The 22,579-nt window shown below is 35.8% G+C and overlaps 1 protein-coding gene across 3 annotated transcripts; it reads left to right on the top strand.

Moving 5' to 3' along the window:
- Positions 1-521: 521 nt before the first annotated feature.
- Positions 522-20,384, top strand: LOC123554953 (monocarboxylate transporter 12-like). 3 transcript variants are annotated; one of them, XM_053547454.1, is made up of 8 exons: positions 522-705; positions 5,423-5,475; positions 8,276-8,502; positions 10,722-10,865; positions 14,082-14,957; positions 16,288-16,458; positions 17,534-17,659; positions 19,773-20,384. In XM_053547454.1, the coding sequence occupies exons 3-8, from the start codon at positions 8,289-8,291 to the stop codon at positions 19,922-19,924; spliced, it is 1,683 nt and encodes a 560-aa protein (XP_053403429.1). In that variant the 5' UTR covers positions 522-705; positions 5,423-5,475; positions 8,276-8,288; the 3' UTR covers positions 19,925-20,384. The 3 variants fall into 3 exon arrangements, with proteins under 3 accessions (XP_053403429.1, XP_053403427.1, XP_053403428.1); XM_053547452.1 differs by lacking the exon at positions 5,423-5,475; XM_053547453.1 differs by lacking the exon at positions 522-705 and having other exon boundaries at positions 5,228-5,475.
- The last annotated feature ends 2,195 nt before the right edge of the window (positions 20,385-22,579 follow it).

Below are 22,579 nucleotides of genomic sequence, written 5' to 3'. Positions count from 1 at the left end.
GTAACACAGGTGGCAGTAACTTACCTAGGATACAGTATGGGTCCATGAGTCATATACACTCAAATTTATTACAATTAGCCTAGATTCTATATAGCTATAATGTTTTATTAGAAAAAAAATGACAAAATGCCATTTTGAAAAAAAAATGCACCTGTGGCTTATTGTCATTTTTTCTCATAAAACATTATTAGATCTATTGTAATAAATTTAAGTGAATATGGCTCATGGACCCATACTGTATCCTATGTTACTGCCACATGTGTTTGTAATAGGCACGCACCATTTACTGGTTATAACTTGAAACTTCTCGTGATAGTGTAATGAAAAATCTAGAGCTCTATATCAATACATTTATACGGTAATTCATTTTTGGAAGTGATGTGTCAGACATTTTTTAATAATGAATTTAAGAAACACTGAAGCGCTCCAAAAAAAATGTCTATATTACACTTGTTATTCTGTCAGAAATAAGTTACTTCCCTTACGTTACGCCTCGCCATTTGTCAAATTATATGAAAGATATAGTTACTTCCCCTTCAGCATATATCTTCTTTTGTAGAGGCGATTTTGACAACTGTGTCGATGTCACAATTTCAGATCCAGTGATATCGGTCACACGAAGTAATGATTTCTGACGATTTCAGTAACGGAATCAGCAGCAATTTCAGGGCGGATTCTGTGTTATTACCGTCATTGGAATCGAAAGTAGGTTTGATTTTTTCAGTGTTTTACATTTTTTTCTGGGATAAACTGACGAAACATTTTGTTTACACCTACAAACATCACACCACTTTGACAATTATGCTTTCAGTGAAAACAAGATTCACATTGGTTTTCACACTTACTGGTTCTGATGATAAACCTGAACAGAAAATGAGGTTTTTTTTTATCTGTAACATATTTTATTGCTGCAAATTGTAATCAGTGGTCGGTATCAAAATAAAGCTTAACATTTGCTGAAAACTTTACATAATTCATATTTAGATCCTCTATATTTAGTAAGCAAACTCACATGAAGTGAGGCCCTGAAAGGGGTTTGTAAATTGGCGACTGTATGAACGTCAAATATAAATATTCATGAAAATTAAAAAAAAAATTGGGCAGATAATTTGTTAAAAATGACATTTTCGAATAATGCAAAGATCAAATCTTCACTATTTGTGTTTATAAATGGTTAATAATAAGCAGAATTACATTTCAAGCATTACTTTATACAAATATATATCTGTTTGTAGCATTATTTATTGTTTGCGAGAGTAAATACTGTCAAACGTGGGTGGTAGTCTAAATAATGAGACCTCGGGTAGACCGATTTTACATTTTGATATTTTACGTTGTCTACCTAGAGGTCTCAACCAGAAACAATCAAAACTGTGGTCGATTGAAATTACGATTTATCAGTAGTCACGATTTTTCTTTAGCCCTAACATCTTGCCTGTTGTTTTAAATCATAAACAGTAAATAAAAAACATAAGAACAGGACATATTTATCAAGAATTTCTGTTGTAAGAAATTTAAACCTCTAACGTTTCAATCGTCTTCATGTAATGGCGGTTGGAGGCGTGGCCAATGAAAACGCTTCGTGTAGTAATGTGTTTACCGGTGACCGGCCATTTTCCAATATGTAGTACACTCGTGCTAAACCTTGGCATTTTTTTAACTGCCATAGTTTGAATTTTTCTCAAGAAATCTCGGTAATATATACATCATTGAAAAGGAAAAAATACAGGCTTTCTATGTATGTATTTCTTTTTTTATCCGTTGCATTATTATAACATAATTCCCGCCCAACGGATTCCATTGGGTGTTACTTACACAAAGAAGAGGACAGTGCTATCACATTCTTTACCTTTTCTGGTTTGTACTCGGAGGCGGATATCGACAAGTCAAAAAAATATAACGATATTCAACTCTCGAGTACAATTATTTGGACTAACGTGGGTGGGGTATATTAATAATTAAATTTTTTTTAAAAAAAAAACTGACAATATTTACATATCTCACATATTTTGAGATGGAAAGATGTTTTAAGTTTGGAATAATGTTCTTCATAAATATTAATTAAGAGTTTTTCAGCTTATTTGCATACTCATGAATATTAAATGTTTCAAATATGCATTTAAAACGTTCATTTAGTACACATATATCTGTTCTTAACCATTGATAAGAATCTTATCAGTTTTATAAATGTCCAAGTAAAGCTTGTAAATATTCCAAGCATTAATGTATTTAGTATGTAACACTTATTCAAATACTGCACAACATAATTAAATGAGAAGATTCAGAAAATCTTAAAAACACCCTTCATAATGATCAAACCAAGACTTAAAAGGTCATTATGCCTTTGATTAAAATGTGGCTGGCACATTTATTGTTTTGAACATAAGATAAACTATTTTCTTGTTAAATCCAATGTTTAATAGCTGTTTCCTCGTGTATTTGACTATAAGATTAACATAATAGAAATTACTATGAAATGCAGTTTTGATTATCTCCCTTTATGACATTGACTCCGTTATATCATTATGTTATATTGAAAGCTTTTTTTCTAACTATTTACTTATGTGTAGTCTCTATTTGGACAGCAGCAATATCGGTTTTTAACATCAAATCAAAAGCCTTATGGAACTTTTAAGTACTATACTGAGGTCTTAATTGTTATATATAAGCAACCGACGTTCCGACGTTATTTTTTGAAGTCGTTTTTCGTAATTTAAAACTTTAGTACCATCTCTACTTTGAAAGTGTCAGATTACAAGTAATAGAGGAAAATACATCAGAAATCAATATATTTATTTGTAAACACTTCAAACGAGCCCAAAAACGTGCCACCAAAAGTTTCGTCTTTATAAATATGACTATATGTTGTGATCTTAAGCACTGTATAGATATGTCCTAAAAACACAAAACTTTCTATAGTGTGTTAAATGTAACCTTGGGATAACAAAAAATCTGAAAATACAGTGTATCCCTATGTATCCTATGTAACCAGGATACAAAAAACGAAGGGTGTGGAAAGTGTTGTGTTTTTGGGCCATATATGGCACTGTAGTCACAATAATTCGACGTTCAGATTGTTTTATATTTGTGACGGGGCAATCTGCAGCGTTCGACACTAACTTTTTTGCCAGGTATCCCAAAGGAATAGCCTACCTGCTGGGAAATTTAGGAATCCCTGCTGAAAATTAGGAGTCCCTGATAACAAAATGTGGTAAGAACATAAAAAACTAAAATCTAACAAACACAACTGTTTACAGTACTACATGTAATTTATTTCCACTTTATTTCCATTTTACATCAATGACAACAATAGCTTGTATGACTTTTGCAGTAAAAGAATAATGTCATTTCTGTCCAGGTCTTCTTCCCCCTCATCTTCACTACCATCGCACTCCTCTGCCATTTGTTGTAGTTCGTCTAAATGTATGCCGCCTAGTTCATTCCCCCTTATAACCCCCTTATTTGTAATCATTTTTTTGACAATTCCGAAGTCTCCCTTAAATAAAAAAAAAATAAAAATGTTCCGACCTACCTACCCTAATTTTTTGAGCATGTTACCAGATACAAAGATTTTTTAGGCCTTATTAATGCAACTCCCACAGACTTTATCTAAAACTAGTACTTTGGTCATAACAGATTTTCTTAAACATTTCATATTTTAGTTGTTTTATTTTAAAATAGCACATTGCCTAAAAGTGGGTGGGGTTTAGTGTTTGCATGCTTTTATTATTAGCAAATTTTTCTAAATAAGAGCTGCTTTGGCAACAGTGATCATATTTTTCGTAAATGCAGACGTTTTATTGGCTTTTTATTTTAGTTTGTACTAGAAAAATCTTGTAAGAAATGATAAAAATGTTCGAAAATGTCGGTCTAGAAAACGAGTGACAAATACGAAAAACAAAAGTAACAGTTAAAGTTCTTGAAAAGAGAACTGTTTTAACTTTATTTTCTCATTATACCACGTATAATTTCTGCTTATTTAATTTGTTTTGCCCAAACAAAGCCTCGGCAACGATAATAAATTTGTTATAGACCGTAACGGCCGACCGGCTCATGTAATCGTATCGAGCACACAAAATGATGGTACAAACACGATAATCTAAGGCTGCATTGTTTATCAATTAATTTGTAAACATTGATCATGACAAGGCATATTGTACTAAATACAAACCTCGAGATAAGCAAGTGTCATTTGGCGCGTGGCGTGACTGACATCTGTCGGTAGCTAATTAACATACGACGCTCCGCCTACTGCCATTTTTCCGCTTGTACCGGCGAACAATATTGAAATTCACTGGGATTTTGATTGACAGGGGGCAGAACTATCGAACTTGGAACGCATCTAAGTAAATTTCCGCGAGTCAAGCCGACGCACGTGCCGTAATTTATGCGGGTAAAATACGAGTTTTTCTCGATTTTCGCGGGTCAAAACCCGGGACCTAGGGTCAACTGAACGCCCTGGCTTAGCAAAAGACCGATGTTTGAGCGAACAAGACTGGGGAATTTCATTTTTTTAGAATCATATTTTATCTGAAAATCAAGAGTCCCGACGGAACACCGAAATTGTGAACTTTAGGATCCCTTGCAGATTTTTGGTGTCCTCGGGATCCCGGGACACCGTTAGTGTCGAACGCTGAATCTAAACGTCAAAACAATGGAGGATAAATCACAGTACACAGTCATCATGGTTATGTAAAGTTATTGATGTTATCGCTTGCGCATATTTGCGTGTATACACGGTAAACATTGATCGTGTACAGTACACACTTAGGTTAAAATCACCAGAAAATTAGTAGTTTTGGATATTATTTGATAATAATTTGAGAATTCACTTTCGATACATTTGAGTTCTATTTGAATTTATTGCAAATTTGTTATTTAAAACATAGCATATAATGCGTCAGCAGCGATGAAAATTTCATCGGAAATTAATTCCACTACATGTATTTTGGTTTTTCGAGTCTTTGACGCGATTGGAGATATTGTCCATATGAAAAAAATATCTCAGTATTTCTTAGGATCGCGTCAAATTTGTTGGACTATTAAACCATATTGCTACTAACACAGGGTTTTCACCACGGCACTGACACAAAGTAAACTGTAAATCATTTATGATGAGATGTATATGAAGAATAATTCCTAAACACGACTAATACAACAACTAGACTACGGAAGACGATTACGGACTAATTACAACGACTACGGAGGACAACACGGGGCATACATATCATAAACATACAGAAAACCTAAACTACGGGCAGTGTATACTTGACCCTGCGACATGTTGATAAAATGCTCTTCGCTCAGCTTATCTCAGAGCTTTGCGTTATTTAGTGCAAACACTGATATCGTATATGAAGAATGTTAAGATAAAGCTGTGATGGGATTTTTATACCTGAACTCAAAAGTTTAATTTTTGCAGCTTTTAGAAGGAAATGAGTGCATCGGGGTTCAGGACAAAGATATTTAGTGATAGTAAGTCATATTTTGTTTACTGTTTCTTGAGAGCAAAGTATAAATTTCAAAATCTATTATGTATTTAGAAACAATTGGAGCACAGGATTTAACGTGGCGGTATTCTTAAAATGTGAAACGAGCCTTAGATATACCGGTATGTTTACATCCATGATCACCGCGTCCAATCGTTACTCTGAAAAACCGGATCAGGAACACATGTTGCTTTTATTTTGGAAGACATATAGCAATGAGCCTTCCGCAATTTCCAGAGCACATTTCCACATGCCGTCTTTTTACTATAATTTATTGATACCAGAAGAGGCCAATTTTCTTGACCAAAATCACCAAAACCGCTCAGTTTGATACTGATCCAGTTTTTCAAAGTAACGATTGGACGTGGTGTTACTAATTATTCGATACGTATTAACTTGAAAAGATGAGAGTTTAGAGAGTTTATTTCATAATGGCTATTAGCCCGTCATGGCATAACAAGCATACATACTACTACTGGCAGGTATGACGAACAGTGAAACATATATATAATTACATCTACTTAAATGTGGAGAAAATTTGACAAATGATTTTTACAACCTTTTCATTTAACATAAATGATTTAAATGATGTTACAATGTTTCTGTTACATACATTTGTACATAAAATATTGGTATGGTAGACACATTCTTATGAAGAGAAAAGAATGTCAAAAGATTTAAGGAATTATACATCCATAAATTCTGCATTTCTTGGTGAAAATTGTGATTGACAGTTATACAGTTGTGTTACATTTATAGTCAAAAGATAAACACATGAAGTTACATATACTAAGACACATAAAAAACAAAAGATGTCATCGAAATCGAGATCACTAATGCATACACACGTACAGGCAAAAACAGAAGACACTGAACGAGTTTGAAACCAGGAAGTATTTATTATCAGTAAACAAAATAAAGTTATTTTATTCCCCAAGTATTTCCTCGGTTGAACATGTAACACTGCTTATTATCCCCCGACGAAAGTCGGAGGGATATAGTTTTGGCGTTGTCCGTCCGTCCGTCCGTCCTTCCTTCCGTCCGTCCGTCCGTCCGTCCGGAGCCATATCTAGGAAATGGTTGGGAATATTTATTTAAAACTTCATATACATGTTCACCACCATGAGTTCTTGCGACCCGTCAAGTTTCAGTCAGATTGCCCGAGTAACACTAGAGTTATGGCCCTTAGAAATTTCTAGTGTTAGCTATATAGGGTACTATAAATATGGCAATTTCTGCATCATAATTTTTGATATATTTGACCTAGAACTATGAAACTTAAACAGAATTTTGATCACCATAATGTGGTTGTGTACACCCAATTTTGTTCGGATTTATTTGTAAATTAAGAGTTATTGCCCTTTAATTGTATAAAAATCCACATATTTGTACATAACAAACTTACCATTTGGTAGAATTTCATTAAATTTCTTTCATTCTTTTTCATGAAAATTTATTGTAAACATGTGAAGTTGTGTACCCACACCTGGTCACCCCCTTTCCTTGATTACATCCCTCCCTATCCCCCGACAACCCCCCCCCCCCCCCCCCGTAAAAAAAATCCTTATTTAAATTTTTTAAAACAAACTTCATATACATGTTCACCACTATGAGGTTATGGGGCTCATCAAGTTTCAGACAGATTGCCCAAGTAATGCCAGAGTTATGGCCATTAGAAGTTTCCAGTGTTAGCTATAGGGTACTATAGATCTATAGATATGGCAATTTCTGCATCATAACTTTAGATATATTTGACCTTGAACTATGAAACTTTAACAGAATTTAGAGCACTATAATGTGGTTGTGCACACACAATTTCGAACGGGTTTCTTTTGTAACTTTAGAGTTATTGCCCTTTAATTTTCTAAAAATCCACATATTTGTACATAACAAATTTACCATTTGGCAGAATTTCATTAAATTTCTTTCATTCTTTTCTGTGAACATTTATTATAAACATATGAAGTTGCACACCCACCTGGTCACACCCCCTCCCCCTCCCCCACCCCTCCCCGCCCCCTTCCAAAAAAAAATAATTTTTTTTTCATTTCTTATTTTAGATTTTTTTCAAACCTTCCATGATTTTTTTTTCAACATGCAAGTTGTACCATTCCCCCACCTCCCTCCTCCGACCAGTCATGCCCACCACTGATCATGCATCCTCTGCCCCCCCCCCCCCACAACTTCACCCTTTTACCCTTTTTTTTCATTTTTATTTTTCCATCAATATTAATAATCAACATGTGAAATTTTGTTTCCTCTCCCGTTCTCCCGCACCCCACCCCCTAAAAAATAAATATATTAAGTTGTGACTGCACAAACCTTGTCCTAAGCCATGTTCAAGATATTTTACCTGTGTTCTCTTAAGAACGTCTGTTCTTTTAAGTTCAAGTGTACATGTTAAACAGCAACACCTGGTGCCAAACCACTCAAAGACAATATTTCGTTCCAGTTAAACTTCAAGCTCACATTTCAGTTAACTGCATTTAATTTTAAAAGCTAAGCTTACTACAGTAAGCATATCCCATTCAAAATAAATTCTTTAGTCAGGATAAAAGTATCATACATTTATTATGTACCTTTTTATTAAACATTTGTTTTCTGTTAAATTGATTTTGACTAATGAAATTATTTGCTTCTTATTAACATCCTTAACTTTTTGCCGGATATATTTTTTTGCCATTCCACACCACAAACCCTTTCGGCGGGGGATACCAATTCATCGAATTTACTTGTTTTATTACATTTTACGCACCTTGAAAATATTTTTTTGTCTTTAACTTCAGCTCCTAGCTCACTATGACAAATAAACAAGTGAAGATGAAACCGACGGTTAGAGATAGAGGATATGCCTGGGTGATCGTGGTAGCCGCTTTCTTCCTTCAAGCTATCCAGGATGGTGTGCGTTTCTCGTACGGTCTTTACTTTGTCGAGTTCCTGAACGAATTCAATAAAGGCAAAGGCCAGACTGCATGGGTTGGCAGCATCATGCTTAGTGTGTTTAATCTTGGAGGTAAAATGCAATTGTTGTTTGTTAGTTTTGTGCAAAATAATCAGTTGGAGAGTTATTCACGTACAACGTTTACAGCGTTTTGAAACAGGTCACCATTTTTATACATCTTAATATAAATCCTACAGTCGAAATTTTCAGTGAGTTATTGATATCTTCTTTTAAAGATAAATGAGCTGTTAGCAACATGAGTACGTATTTCCCGTGCAGTTATATTATGTAATAGTTTGGTTTCCAGTCTGTTGGTATTTTCAGGTGCTTGTGTACAATAAATAGGAATTGGGATCTGCATGTCGTGGATTCCATCAGGAATGAGGTGTCGGGAGTGATTAATATAAGTTGTAGTACTTGCTTCAAAATTAGTATAAAGTAAATCGACAATATCAGAAACTATAACGGCTTTTCATTTAGGCAGGAGCAGTAATAATAACAAGAGCTGTCCGTAAGACAGCCAAGCTCGACTATTCGAAATATTGTCACAGAAGCAGGAAATTATTACCCAAAATGTTAAATATCAAAAGAGTTTTAAGTTCGAAAGGGGACATAATTTGTCCAAAATACATATCAGAGTTATGGGACTTGATGCTATCAACTAGTTTTATAACCCCGAAGAAACATGTTAAGTTTCAATTCAATATCTGCATTAGTTTTGGGGATAGTAACTTGCATGTAAAACTTTAACCAGAATTTTCTAAGTCCAAAAGGGCGCATAATTTGCTCAAAATACATGTTAAGAGTTATGGAACTTGACCCAGTGAGGTTGGTAATTGACCTAGAAAAAGAATAAATAAGTTTCAAAGCTATATGCCTTTTGGTAATAGCTGTATGTACTTGCACGCAAAACTTTAACCAGGATTTTCTAAGTCGAAAAGGGGGCATAATTTGCCCAAAATACATGTCAGAGTTATGGGACTTGGTGCTATCAACTAGTTTTATAACCCCGAAGACGAATGTAAAGTTTCAATTTAATATCTGTAGTAGTTTTGGAGATAGTTACTTGCATGTAAAACTTTAACCAGGATTTTCTAAGTCCAAAAGAGGGCATAATTTGCCCAAAATACATGTCAGAGTTATGGGACTTGACCCAGTGAGGTAGGTAATTGATCTAGAAAAAGAAAAAATAAGTTTCAAATCTATATGCCTTTTAGTAATAGCTGTATGTACTTGCACGCAAAACTTTAACCAGAATTTTCTAAGTCCAAAAGGGGGCATAATTTGGCCAAAATACATGTCAGAGTTATGGGACTTGACCCAGTGAGGTAGGTAATTGATCTAGAAAAAGAAAAAATAAGTTTCAAATCTATATGCCTTTTAGTAATAGCTGTATGTACTTGCACGCAAAACTTTAACCAGAATTTTCTAAGTCCAAAAGGGGGCATAATTCAGCCAAAATGAAGGTCAGAGTTATGGGACTTGGTGCTATCAACTAGTTTTATAACCCCGAAGACACATGTGAAGTTTCAATTCAATATCTGCATTAGTTTTGGAGATAGTAACTTGCATGTAAAACTTTAACCAGAATTTTCTAAGTCCAAAAGGGGGCATAATTTGCTCAAAATACATGTTAGAGTTATGGAACTTGACCCAGTGAGGTTGGTAATTGACCTAGAAAAAGAATAAATAAGTTTCAAAGCTATATGCCTTTAAATGATAGCTGTATGTACTTGCATGCAAAAACTTAACCAAGGTGTGACGCCGACGCCGACGCCGACGCCAGGGTGAGTAGAATAGCTAGACTATTCCTCGAATAGTCGAGCTAATAATGAAATGCTCATGTTAACAGAGTCAACAGACCACATGTTATGAAAAAAACAACACTTATCAGTGCTAAGTAAGTGACTAAATTGCTGGTTTAATTTGTTTTTGTTGGGTTTAACGTCGCACCGACACAATTATAGGTCATGTGGGAACCTTCCAGATTTGATGGTGGAGGAAGAACCCAGGTGCTCCTTTGTGCATTACTTCATCACGAGCGGGCACCTCGGTAGAAACTACGACCTTCCGCAAGCCAGCTGGATGGATTCCTCTCATGAAGATTTCAACGCCCCGAGTGAGGCTCGAACCCACAACGGTAATGGGGCAAGTGATTGGAAGTCAGCGACATTAACCACTCGGCCACAGAGGCCCCAGGTTTAATTTGTGGATTCAACGAAAACACATTCAAAGGTTATGAACAAATGTAAACTGCATTCCAAACGTGATTACTTTTGTTTGATTTCCAGGTCCCATCTCGGCATACATCGTTAACAGGTTTGGATACCGAATTGGTACAATGGCAGGTTCACTTATCACAACTGTGGCATTCCTGCTGAGTTATTTTACACCTAATCTCTACTACCTGTATTTTACTTTCGGTGCACTACAAGGTAAACAAATGTGCGATGAATATTTTTTTTCTGGGTGTCTAAATGTTGCTTTCTTCAGGCAGCACTTAATAGTAAGTGTCTTTTGTGCTTCAATTTCATACAATAATTTTAGGATTTTCTTCTCTTGACTTTAAGATAGAAAGTGTTTACATTATTATGTTGCGTCGTTTTGGAGGCTTTTACATGTTTTAGCTCACCAGAGCACAAAGTGCTCAAGGTAAGCTATTGTGCCCGGTCATAGTCCGGCGTCGTGCCTCGTCCTTCAACATTTGCCTTGTAAACACTTTAGAGACCCAATCTTTATGAAACTTGGTCAGAATGTTTGTCTTGATGATCTCTAGGTCAAGATCGAAACTGGGTCAGATGGGATCAAAAAATATTGATCAGTAGGCCAGATCTAAGGAAAATCTTGTTAACACTCTAGAGTCCACAGTTTAAGTTTGAAACTCATGAGAATTCGTCAGAATATTTGTCTTGATGACCTCTAGGACAAGAACAAATCTGGGTCATGTGAGATCAAAAGCTAGGTCACCCGGTCAAATCAAAGGAAAGGCTTGTTAACACTATAGAGGCCACAGTTGTAATCCTATATTCATGCAATTTTGTCTGAATATTGATCTTGATGATTCCTATGCCATATGCGAAACTGGGTCATGTGGGTCAAAAACTAGGTCAATAGGCCATATCATGGTAAGTCTTGTTAGCGCTCCAGAATTCACAGTTTAAGTTTGAAACTCATGCGAATGGGTCAGAATGTTTGTTTGGAGGACCTCTAGGCCAGCTTCTAATCCGGGTCATGTGGGGTTTAAAACTAGGTCACCCGATTAAATTAAAGGTAAAACTTAACACTTTAGAGGCCACAGTTGTGACCCAATCTTTATGAAACTTGGTCAGAACCTTTTTCTTGATGATCTTTAGGTCACATATGAAACTGGGTCATGTGGGGGCAAAAATAGGTCAGTAGGCCAGATTAAAGGAAAACCTTGTTAACACTCGAGAGTTCACAGTTTAAGTTTGAAACTCATGAAAATCGGTTAGAATGTTTGTCTTGAGCTCTAGGTCAAGTTCAGATCTGGGTCATGTTGGATCAAAAACTAGGTCACTTGGTCAAATCAAAGGAAAAACTTGTTGACACTCTAGAGGCCACAGTTGTGACCCAATCTTTATGAAATTGGTCAGAATGTTTGTCTTGATGATCTCTAGGTCAGTTTTGAAACTGGATCATGTGGGGTCAAAAGGAAAAGCCTGTTAACACTCTAGAGGCCACAGTTGTAACTAAATCTTTATGAAACTTAGTTAGAATGTTTGTATAGATGATTTTTATGTAAATTTTGAAACTGGGTCATGTAGGGTCAAAAACAAGGTCAGTAGGCCCAGATCAAATGAAAATCTTGCTAACATTCAAGAGTCCATAGTTTAAGTTTGAAACTCATGGCAATTGGTCAGAATGTTTGTCTTGAGAACTTCTAGGTCAGGTTCTAATTTGGGTCATGTGCGGTAGAATACTATGTCACCAGGTCAAATTAAAGGAAAAGCTTGTTAACACTCTGGAGGCCACAGTTGTAACACAGTCTTGATGAAACTTAGTCAGAATGATTGTCTTGATTATCTCTAAATCAGTTTGCAACTGGGTCATATGGGGTCAAAAACTAGGTCCGTAAGTCAACAGTTTAAGTTTGAAACTCATGCGAATAGGTCCGAATGTTTCTCTTGATGACCTTTAGCTAAAGTTCGAATCTGGGTCATGTAGGGTCAAAACCTAAGTCACCTGGTCAAACTTGTTAACGCTCTAGAGGCCACAGTTGTGACCCAATTGTTATAAAACTTAGTCCGAATGTTTTGTCTTGATGATCTCTAGGCCAAATATGGAACTGGGTCATGTGGGGTCAAAAGCTAGGTCAGTAGACCAGATAAAAAAAAATCTTGTTAACACACTAGAGTCTAGTTTAAGTTTGAAACTCGTGAGAATCGGTCAGAATGTTTGTCTGAATGACCTCTAGGTCATGTTCGAATCATGGTCATATGGGGTTAAAATCCAGGTCACCCAGTCAAATCAAAGGAAAAGCTTGTTTATACTTTAGAGGCCACAACTGTAATTCAATCTTTATGAAACTTAGTCAGAAAGTTTGTATAGATGATCTCTAGGTCAATGTTGAAACTGGGGGTCATGTGGGGTCTAAAATTATGTCAGTAGGCCCAGATGAAAGGAAAATCTTGTTAACACTCAAGAGTTCACAGTTTAAGGTTGAAACGCATGAGAATTGGTCAGAATATTTGTCTTGATGACCTCTAGGTTAAGTTTGAATCTGGGTAATAAGGGGTCAAAAACAAGGTCACGCGGTCAAATCAAAGGAAAAACTTGTTGACACTAAAGGCCACAGTTGTGACCCAATCTTTATGAAATTGGTCAGAATGTTTGTCTGATGATCTCTAGGTCAATTTTAAATGGATCATGTGGGGTCAAAATTTAGACCAGTAGGCCAGATCAACTCTGGGCATCGATATATGACCATCATGGCTCTCTTGGTTTTATTTAGAGCAACAAGACAGATTAGCAGTAAATGTCACTTGCAAGGATTATAGTTTCCACAAAAACGAAATTATGCAATAGTTTTTGAATGGATGTGTAAATGATATTTAGGATGTACAAAAAATGGCAAATGGCAAAATGAAACAAAGAGCTATAAAACAAATTTACTTCTTTGAATGAAACAATAAGACAACAAGAATCACGAATGAACACAAAGAAATAAAGGAAAACAGTGGAAATATTCAGTGTCGGAACAGTCAGTGGCAAAAACACCAATAAAAATGGACACCATTAATCCTAAGCCAGTTCGCGGCTATTGATTCTGCCTTTGCAACCCGTGCATATCAAGATCAGACTTCACATTCGTGCAGGCTGATTATGGTCCGCACTTTTCGCTTTCCAGTCAATAAATTTTCAGTGAACACACCTTCAAATAATAAATGGTACTACCCAGATTGAATTATGGACCAGTCCATTTTACAACTTTAGCAGAGTAAAGGTTAAATTGCATATTAATCAGTTTTTGATTAATTAATCTTCGTTATTTGAATATTTGCAAGTTTCAAAGATATGCTCGAGGTATTATACATTAAGATATTCATTCGAAGTGATATAAAATAGATATTTTTTCTTTAAAGACGTGTACATGTGTTTTTTTGTTTGATAGACTTGTACTTTGATTTCAGGGTTCGGTTTTGGAATGGTGTTTCTGTCTGGATATGTTGCTACTGGGAAATATTTCAAAAAGAGAAGAGCGTTGGCTGTAGGGATTACTTTTTGTGGCGGAGGGATAGGAACATTTGTTTTCCTTCCTGTTGCACGGTTGATAATTGATACCTTTGGATGGAGAGGGTCAATGTTTATTTTAGCAGGCGTGACATTAAATGAGTGTGTTTGCGCGTCTTTATTACGACCGTTTGTAGAAGGAGACGCAGAAGTAAATGAAGCAGAAGTAGAGGAAGACTCTAAGAATAAACAGCAAACCCATACAAACCAAGAAGTATCAGATGGAAATGCTGAAACAGCACAAAGTATCCCCTTGCTTCCCATGACAACTGATATTGATGCAGAAACCGGCAGTTCAGTTTCAAAATCAAATGAGCATCCTGTCTGTTCAAGAAGTTTTCCTGATGTCCGTTCAGTTAATGTATGCCCCGATACAACAGAAACTAGATATTGTGGTTCAAACAGAAGTTTGAATATGACTATAATAACTAACAGTGCTAATAAAGACCGTACATCTTCTACACATATCGCGGGTTGTGACGCAAGGACTGAAAATGACACATCGGTACCATTAACACATGACAAAGACACGTGCAATATGGAGAGCAGGGAACTAAATGGCAAAACTAAAAATGACAAGTTTAAAAATACATTCATAGAAAACCTTTTCCCCAAAGAGTTAGTGACAAATAGTAATTTCATTGTTCTAATGTTGTCGACCGTGTTCATAGCTATACCAGAATTCGTACCATACAGCATGTTGCCTGATTTTGCACTGACCGTCAAATGTAGTTCATCACAGAGTGCTTGGATGCTGTCAGCAGTCGGAATTGGAGGTAGGATCATGACTCTAACATATTATTTACTTATGCATATTTTTTAAGATTGCTGATATTTTGGACTAACTGCAGAAAGAAGGGATAAACTCGAGATATGTGGTCCGATGCACTTTTTAGTTCAACTGAGCAATGCTCAGGGTGAGCTATTGTGATCACGCTGTGTCCGTCGTCCGTCCGTCGCCAACAATTGTGTTAAAAATAAAAGGCATCTTAAAAACCACTGAATAGATTTTGATGAAACTTGGCTTGGATTTTTCTCTCCCAAAGTTGTTCAAACGGTTCCGCTTGGTTGCACATAGGGGCTACCAGAGCTAAAAATATAAAAATCTTCAAATGACATCTCCTAAACCGATGGTCCGAATTTTAAATAACTTCACACAAATGATTCTTATGTCACCCTCTACCAAGAATTTTCAAATAATACCGATTCGCCAAAAATATGGCTGCCAGGTCACGTGGTCACTTTTCCCTATATGTATATAGTGCAAACTTTAAAATATTCTTTGTTGAAACTGCTGGCCTGATTTTAGAATGATTTTACACATATGGTTCTTGTGTGACCCTTTACCAAGATTGTTCAAATCATACCGATTTGTCAAGAAACATGACCGCCAGAGGGCATGGTCTCTTATATATATTGGAAAGTTTAAAAAAATCTTATTGTGTGAAACCGCTTGCCCGATTTTAAAATAATTGTACACAAATGGTTCTTGTGTGACCCTCTACCAAGATTGTTCAGATTATTCCATTTCCACAAATAACATGGCTGCTAGGGGGCTTGGTCACTTTTCCCTTTATGTTTATAGAAGAAATTTAGAAAATCTTGTTTAAAACTGTTAGCCCGATTAAAAAATCCCATAATTGTCCTTGTGTGATCTTCTCAAAATTTTCTGATTTGTGAAAAAACATTGGCTGCCAGAGGGCGTAGTCAGTTTAATTCAACAATTTCTTTAAACAAAATCTTCTCCAGAACCACTGAATGGATTTCGATGAAACTACACAAATGATCTCAGGGTAGCCCTCTTTTAAGATTGTTAAAATGGTTCCAGTTCATTGAACATATGGGTCCTTTTGATTAAAAATAGGTTTTCAACTATCAGACTTTAAAAATCTTTTTCTTTAGAGTTTTGATATTTGGCATGTGATATAAGGGTTTGACTCTCTATTGCAATTGTCCAAATTACTGCCCTAAATTCATGTATGTGTCATGTACTTATTATATATGAAACTTTGAAAATCTTCTTTGTTATACTGTTAGCTAACCTGTACTGATAAAGTTATGTGCTTGTGCGATTTAAACGAATTTGAATGATAAAAATCCTTGCAGCAACCATAAGTCAAGTTGGTGCCGGATGGTTAGCAGATATGAAATGTGTCCATAATCTGAGTCTTCTGGGTGGTTCCATTTTATCAATCGGCGTGACGACAATGATTGTTACTGTGATCCCGATGTTTGAGACGCTTATTACGTATTCAGTAATGTACGGCATGTTGTCAGGCAAGTATAGGCCACAAAATACGTGGATGCTAGTATTTTAAGTTAAAAGAATTACAGGATGGTCAGAAAAAAGTAAACAATTGAACTACTTTAACTCAATACATACAGAAGATTGTCAGAAAAGATTTCAGGTAGTTTTTGCTACGTCTATTAACGGTCACTCTAAAGCCATCATGCAATTTTCTAGCTAATTAAATGATAAAAAAGAATAAAAAGAAGACATTTATAAAAATCCATTTACTTCGTAAATATTACGCCCTGCCTTTTTGCAGGTCGTATCAATTAGTTGGACACATTAAACTCCAAGTGGGTCAACTGTCCCAAGACCAGTGGTCAAAAATTCCTTCCCGCTGTTATGTTTTTATCTATGCCGGTGCTCGTTGGAGATGAAATAATGCACAGATGAGCACCTGGGGTCTTCCTCTACCATCAAAGCTGGAAAGTCGCCATATGCCCTATAATTGTGTCGGTGCGACGTTAAACCCAACAACAAAAATATTCAGTTCAGGATTTCCGACGTTGAAGCAAATGGCGTGTTATTCCATTAACTTTTAATTAAAGCAATTTAAGTAGTGTAGCCGGGACGCTCACACATCGAGAAACACCTTATCATTTTTGTATTCGTACGCGTGTTTCAGCGATGCATCAGTGCCAAATGAGATGAATGCAATATTTGAGAAACGACCGCACCTTTCTTATTTCTGATCGAAACACTCGTTATCTTTGTTTGATATTTTTTTATCCTATGATTTCTAATCTTTTTAGCTTTGAGAGAAAAATCACGTAAACCACAAATTTATTGACATTCAAATATAATTTTCTTAGAACTCTGACAGGCTACATGAGAGCGGGTGTACTTTATATGACTAACTGATACCCTGCTTCTTTATTAGAAATTATATTACAAACTTGTGCACACGAACTAGAGAATTTTACTGTAGTTGCATGAAAGTATTTTCAAAAAATCAACCTCGTATATTACTAATTATGGACATATGGTATGTACTTAATCAAGATATAACTGGCAGTTCTGTGCGGTCTAATGAGAAAATGGCGGATTATAATATCTTTCCAGGGGCAATGTACAGCGTCCAGCCGATTGTATTATTGGAATATATTGACGAAAAACACATGGCGACAATGCACGGGTTGACAATGTGGGTGTATGGTATATCGGGACTTATTGGTAGCCCAGCTGCAGGTTAGTTACAGTATAGTAACGCAGAGTAACGAGTTAACTTTCTGTCTGAAAGAAAAGTAACTGCATATGATGCTCTTGGTCAGTCTTCCGATGTAGTTTATTGTAATGATATATAATGTTGGTTGTTTTGAAAATACAAAACGTTTAATTGCCTAGATCTATGCCAGGTTTTAAGGTATGACCCGTGTAATAGTGTACCTCCTTTTGAAGAGTCAATTCCTACAAAAATCCTACTTTGACTGGAATTTTTCAGGGGCGTAGGTTTAAGACCCACTGGGACCAAAATGTTTTTTTCCTTATTTTTTTTTTTTCTAGTAAGTTTTTACTTTTTTCAAGACTAATTATTGATTTATTGTACAGAAGTGAAAAATTGTCATTTTATAAGTGATTTCTTGCAATTCAAAATGAATTTACCTCTGAAACAGAAGGGGGCAGAGTTAGACATCTTTAAAAATACTGAGTTACATGCGGTAAAAGTTTTTTATTTTGCCTTAACTATTACGATTACATATGGTGGAAGAAATGTAGGTAGGTTTTAATTCTGCCCGAAGTTATTTCTGAATGAAGTGAGCAAAATTTGAAACAGTCCCACAGGACTCGACCTTAACTTTTCAATGTTGGAATACGAATTCTGTTTCATTAAATTCTTTCACTTGAGGCACCCTAGTAAAAATGATATTCACATATTTTGTGTTTTATAATTGTTTACCAATAGTTTGAAGTTTCTTTTATCAAAATTGATAGTAAAATGAATTCTCTGCAAACGTTTTGGACAGTGGCCAACTTTGAAATTTGTCCCTACTTGAGCTTGCGGAAATATAATGAATTATACAAAATTTATCAAAAAAACGGCACGGTATTGCATACAAGTCTCTCACTGGATACATTATGTTGCAGTAACATTGTTTTAAACATTTGAAAAAGTCACCATTATGTTGGTCATACCCTAAAGCAACGTGATTTCGGACATTTTCTTATTTAGAAATATGGTTTGTAGGCCTGGTGTTTTCAGTTTTAGCATCAGTGTGTGTTCGGATTTAACGTCTTTTTCAACAATTTTTCAGTCATATACTAGTAAACGACGGTGTCTACTTGTAGCAGTGAGCACAATGCTCAGCTTTATAGTGTTGCATCACTGTATCTCGTCGTAGACACGTGACATGATACCCCACCCAGTCACATTATACTGACTCAGGGCTGACCAGTCCTAGTACTATCCTCTTAATGCTGAGCGCCAACCAAAGCAAGCTACTAGTACCATTTTTAGCTCATCTGATTTTTTGAAAAAAATAATGAGTTATTGTCGTCGTCGTCGGCGTCGGCGTTGCCTGGTTAAGTTTTATGTTTATGTCAGCTTTTCTCCTAAACTATCAAAGGTATTGCTTTGAAACTTGCCACACTTGTTCACCATCAATAGCTGACCCTGTACAGCAAGTAACATAACTCCATCCTGCTTTTTGCAAGAATTATGGCCCCTTTTGGACTTAGAAAATATCAGATTTCTTGGTTAAGTTTTATGTTTAGGTCAACTTTTCTCCTAAACTATCAAAGCTATTGCTTTGAAACTTGCAACAGTTGTTCACCATTATATGCTGACCCTGTACATTAAGAAACATAACTCTCTCCTGCTTTTTGCAAGAATTATTGCCCCTTTTGGACTTAGAAAATCAGATTTCTTGGTTAAGTTTTATGATTAGGTAAACTTTTCTTCTAAACTATCAAAGCTATTGCTTTGAAACTTACTGTTGTTCACCATCATAAGCTGACTCTGTACATTAGGGAACATAACTCCATCCTGCTTTTTGCAAGAATTATGGCCCTTTTTGGACCATGGGTAGGACAATTTTTCTTTTATACAAAAAAACCAGATGAGCTTCAGCACCCGCAAGGCGGTGCTCTTGTTTACGTCTATGGTATGACGCGGCCAAGGATCGAACTCGCGTCCTTTCGCACTTGAAGCGGGCGCTCTAAGTTTTAGCATCAATCGTCTAAGTTTTGACAATGGTTTGGAGGTGTGTTTGTATCGGACATATACTCTCCTCATCGGGCTGAAAGAAATAAAATATTTTTTTGTGCGTTATATCACTGATAAAATGTCGTTTTTTTTTATCAGGTTGGCTGTTTGATGCTACGGGGAATTATACATTAAGTTTTCTTGCGGCCGGAGCATGTTTCGTGGTCAGCGGAAGTGTCAATTTTCTTGTCTTGGTTACAAGACGTAGTAGGAAAGCCAGACAACGGAAGAAGCAGAAATCAGAAACATGAAAGACTGCTGTCTGTGAAAAGTACATGGAAAGTTTTCACACAGTGCTAGGCATGTATTCATCATGAGAACCGATCAGTCAGATAGAATACGAGCGCAGCGAACAATGATTGATTGTTATTGTGTTTACATCAATGACCTATGCCTGCCAGTCAACACGTCTGTTTATTAGAATGAGATGGCGATAGATTATTAAAAAGTTAGGATTGTATTCGGATCTAATGTATTATTCTTATATAAACGTGTTTGTGACTGCGAACGTATCTAGTCGTCGACATGATTAAATGACTCCTTATATAAAGTGACGATCGGAGTTTGTGCTATTATATAATCGGTCTGTTCTTCAACAATAAATTTTGCTGGGCTGAAATCAAAACTTGAAAAAAATCACCTTTCAGTATTTCTGATGTCATGTAATAAAAGACTTATTGAATGGCTTGCCAGTCAGTAATCAAAATACTATATGACGTTTTTGATCTGAAGTATCAGTCGGAGGGTTTTAACTAAGTCTACTCTCCTAGAATGACCAGGGACAAATGCCATTTTTGTATAATTAAAAAAAACTAGGATAGTTCAAACAACACCTTTTGCTCGAACTCCGCGTCAGATCCCGCCTAAATATGTTGTTCTTTGTTGCAGTGGCTCAAAGTACCGATAACTCGAACACGTATTACCGATCTCTAGTTCGAGCGAACGAAGTTCCATTGTCAGGATGGCCTGATTATAAAACAACAAAGTTCCGGTTTAGCTTTATCGTTTGTAGCATGACAGGATGGGATTTCTTTTTGTAAAATAACTTATTTTGAATCTAGAAATATTCTATAAGAAAGGAAAAGCATGAATATTATCGTATTTTACATAAACACTAATTAAAACTATTGCACGGATATTTAGTTGTCATTAGCACGAGAGTCATCTGGCATGGGTGTTTGCCGGGATGGGTAAAACCCATTCCAGTGTGCAAAAATATCATTGCCTTTTTATCAGGTTAGCGTTTCCTGCTGAAACTTAGGAATTTCTTCCTTCTTGTCAAAAACTAGTTATATAGGCCTATTTTTGAGACGTAGATGTGGCTCACAAAAATCATACTTTTTAGTTCAGGTAAACATGAGATTGTTTCATTAACTTTCATTTAAAACAATTTTTGCTACTTTTCATTTGTTTTAGCTGTATCAAATTGAAATTGTGCAGCCAATATAATGTTTATTTGTTTTTAGATATGGTGTGTAAGTCATACCTATATGACCTAATTTAATCCAAGTAGACTTAGGCGTAATTGTTTTTGGAGTCTGATTCGTGATTATAAGCAAAACTGAGTGTTTTTACATAACCTGGTAACCCGTCGGGTTGTAGATAGACTCTGGATAGAACGCAAACTCCCAGCGGCGGTAACCTTCCCTGGCGCTACCCAACTATAGGGAGATTACTGCGAAGGAAATTGATGGATTTTTTTTCTCAGGTACCAGTCTATAATTTATGATGAAGCATGTAGGTCGGATGGAAATCAAACACTGCACGAACCTTCTGGCTGAGCCGGTTATTACAAATTTTCTACCCGGCTTCGAAGAAATGTTTTCGATGAAGATTCGGATCTTTCATATACTTAGCATGAGTTTCCTGTGTTTTCGAAGTCAGATAGGTAAAGGGGAACTTTAACGTTTACCCCAAATGTCCTTAAACGAAATATCTAAATTAAATAAATTCCAAGTTTCCCTCCATCAAGAACCGCTGTTGTATCAAACAGCATGCAACAGTTTATAGGTTATAACACACTAAATAGTTGTTGTTCTTTATTCTATATGAAATTGACCCATTTCCAATGACCGCAGCACACATCAGGACTCATTTTAAATTTCTGTAACTTGCATTTTCTTGAAGAATATTGTCAGTGCTAACTAAAAATCAAAAGAAAAGTGGGGGTCATGTTTGATGCAAGAAAAATAATTTCAGTCAAACACACAAACTGCAAAATCAGCTAAAAAATGAGACCCCAAATTATACTGGTGGTGTATGATCTAAGTTTCCATGAAAAAATTTGTCATGTTGTTATTTCATTATGAAAATGCTACCTACATGTCAAACATAGATCTGTCATGTGATTTTAGCAAAAAAAATTGCAAAGAAAATAAGGAAAATAGCTCTACAGAGCAAAAAAAGTAAGGACTATTTGTGTCCGCCATTATGCGACTACCATTTTTTTTCGGGCCATTTTTCTATTTAGTGTCTGTATGCCTTTATAATTCATTTTAGCCGCGCCATGAGAAAACCAACATAGTGCATTTGCGATCACTATTTTCAGTATTGTTTCCAAAATTGTGGAAGGCGTAAGAGAACATTGTCATTTTCGGCTCTTTATCACAACAATGTTTTTTTTCTCGTGATTTTCAAAGTCACATAGATAGATCTGCACGAAATATCTGTTTTCTCATATTAACCATATTTTTCCCGTATCGTTCCTTAGTCAGATAGATAAATGTGCGCGGAATATCTGCTTTTATTTTATGTTTTCCAGTGAATTATAGAGTTTTCTCAGTGAAATAAAAGTGATGCAAAAGTCTTCCACTGGTTAAAGGTAATTCTATTCTGTTTGTTTTGGATTTAACGCCGTTTTTCAACAGTATTTCATTTATGTAACGGCGGGCAGTAAACCTAACCAG

The sequence above is a fragment of the Mercenaria mercenaria genome, chromosome 7 (genome assembly GCF_021730395.1).
Source record: "Mercenaria mercenaria strain notata chromosome 7, MADL_Memer_1, whole genome shotgun sequence".
NCBI classification, from domain to species: domain Eukaryota; kingdom Metazoa; phylum Mollusca; class Bivalvia; order Venerida; family Veneridae; genus Mercenaria; species Mercenaria mercenaria.
Note: the sequence above shows the minus strand (reverse complement) of the source record. Positions and strands in the feature narration are given on the sequence as shown.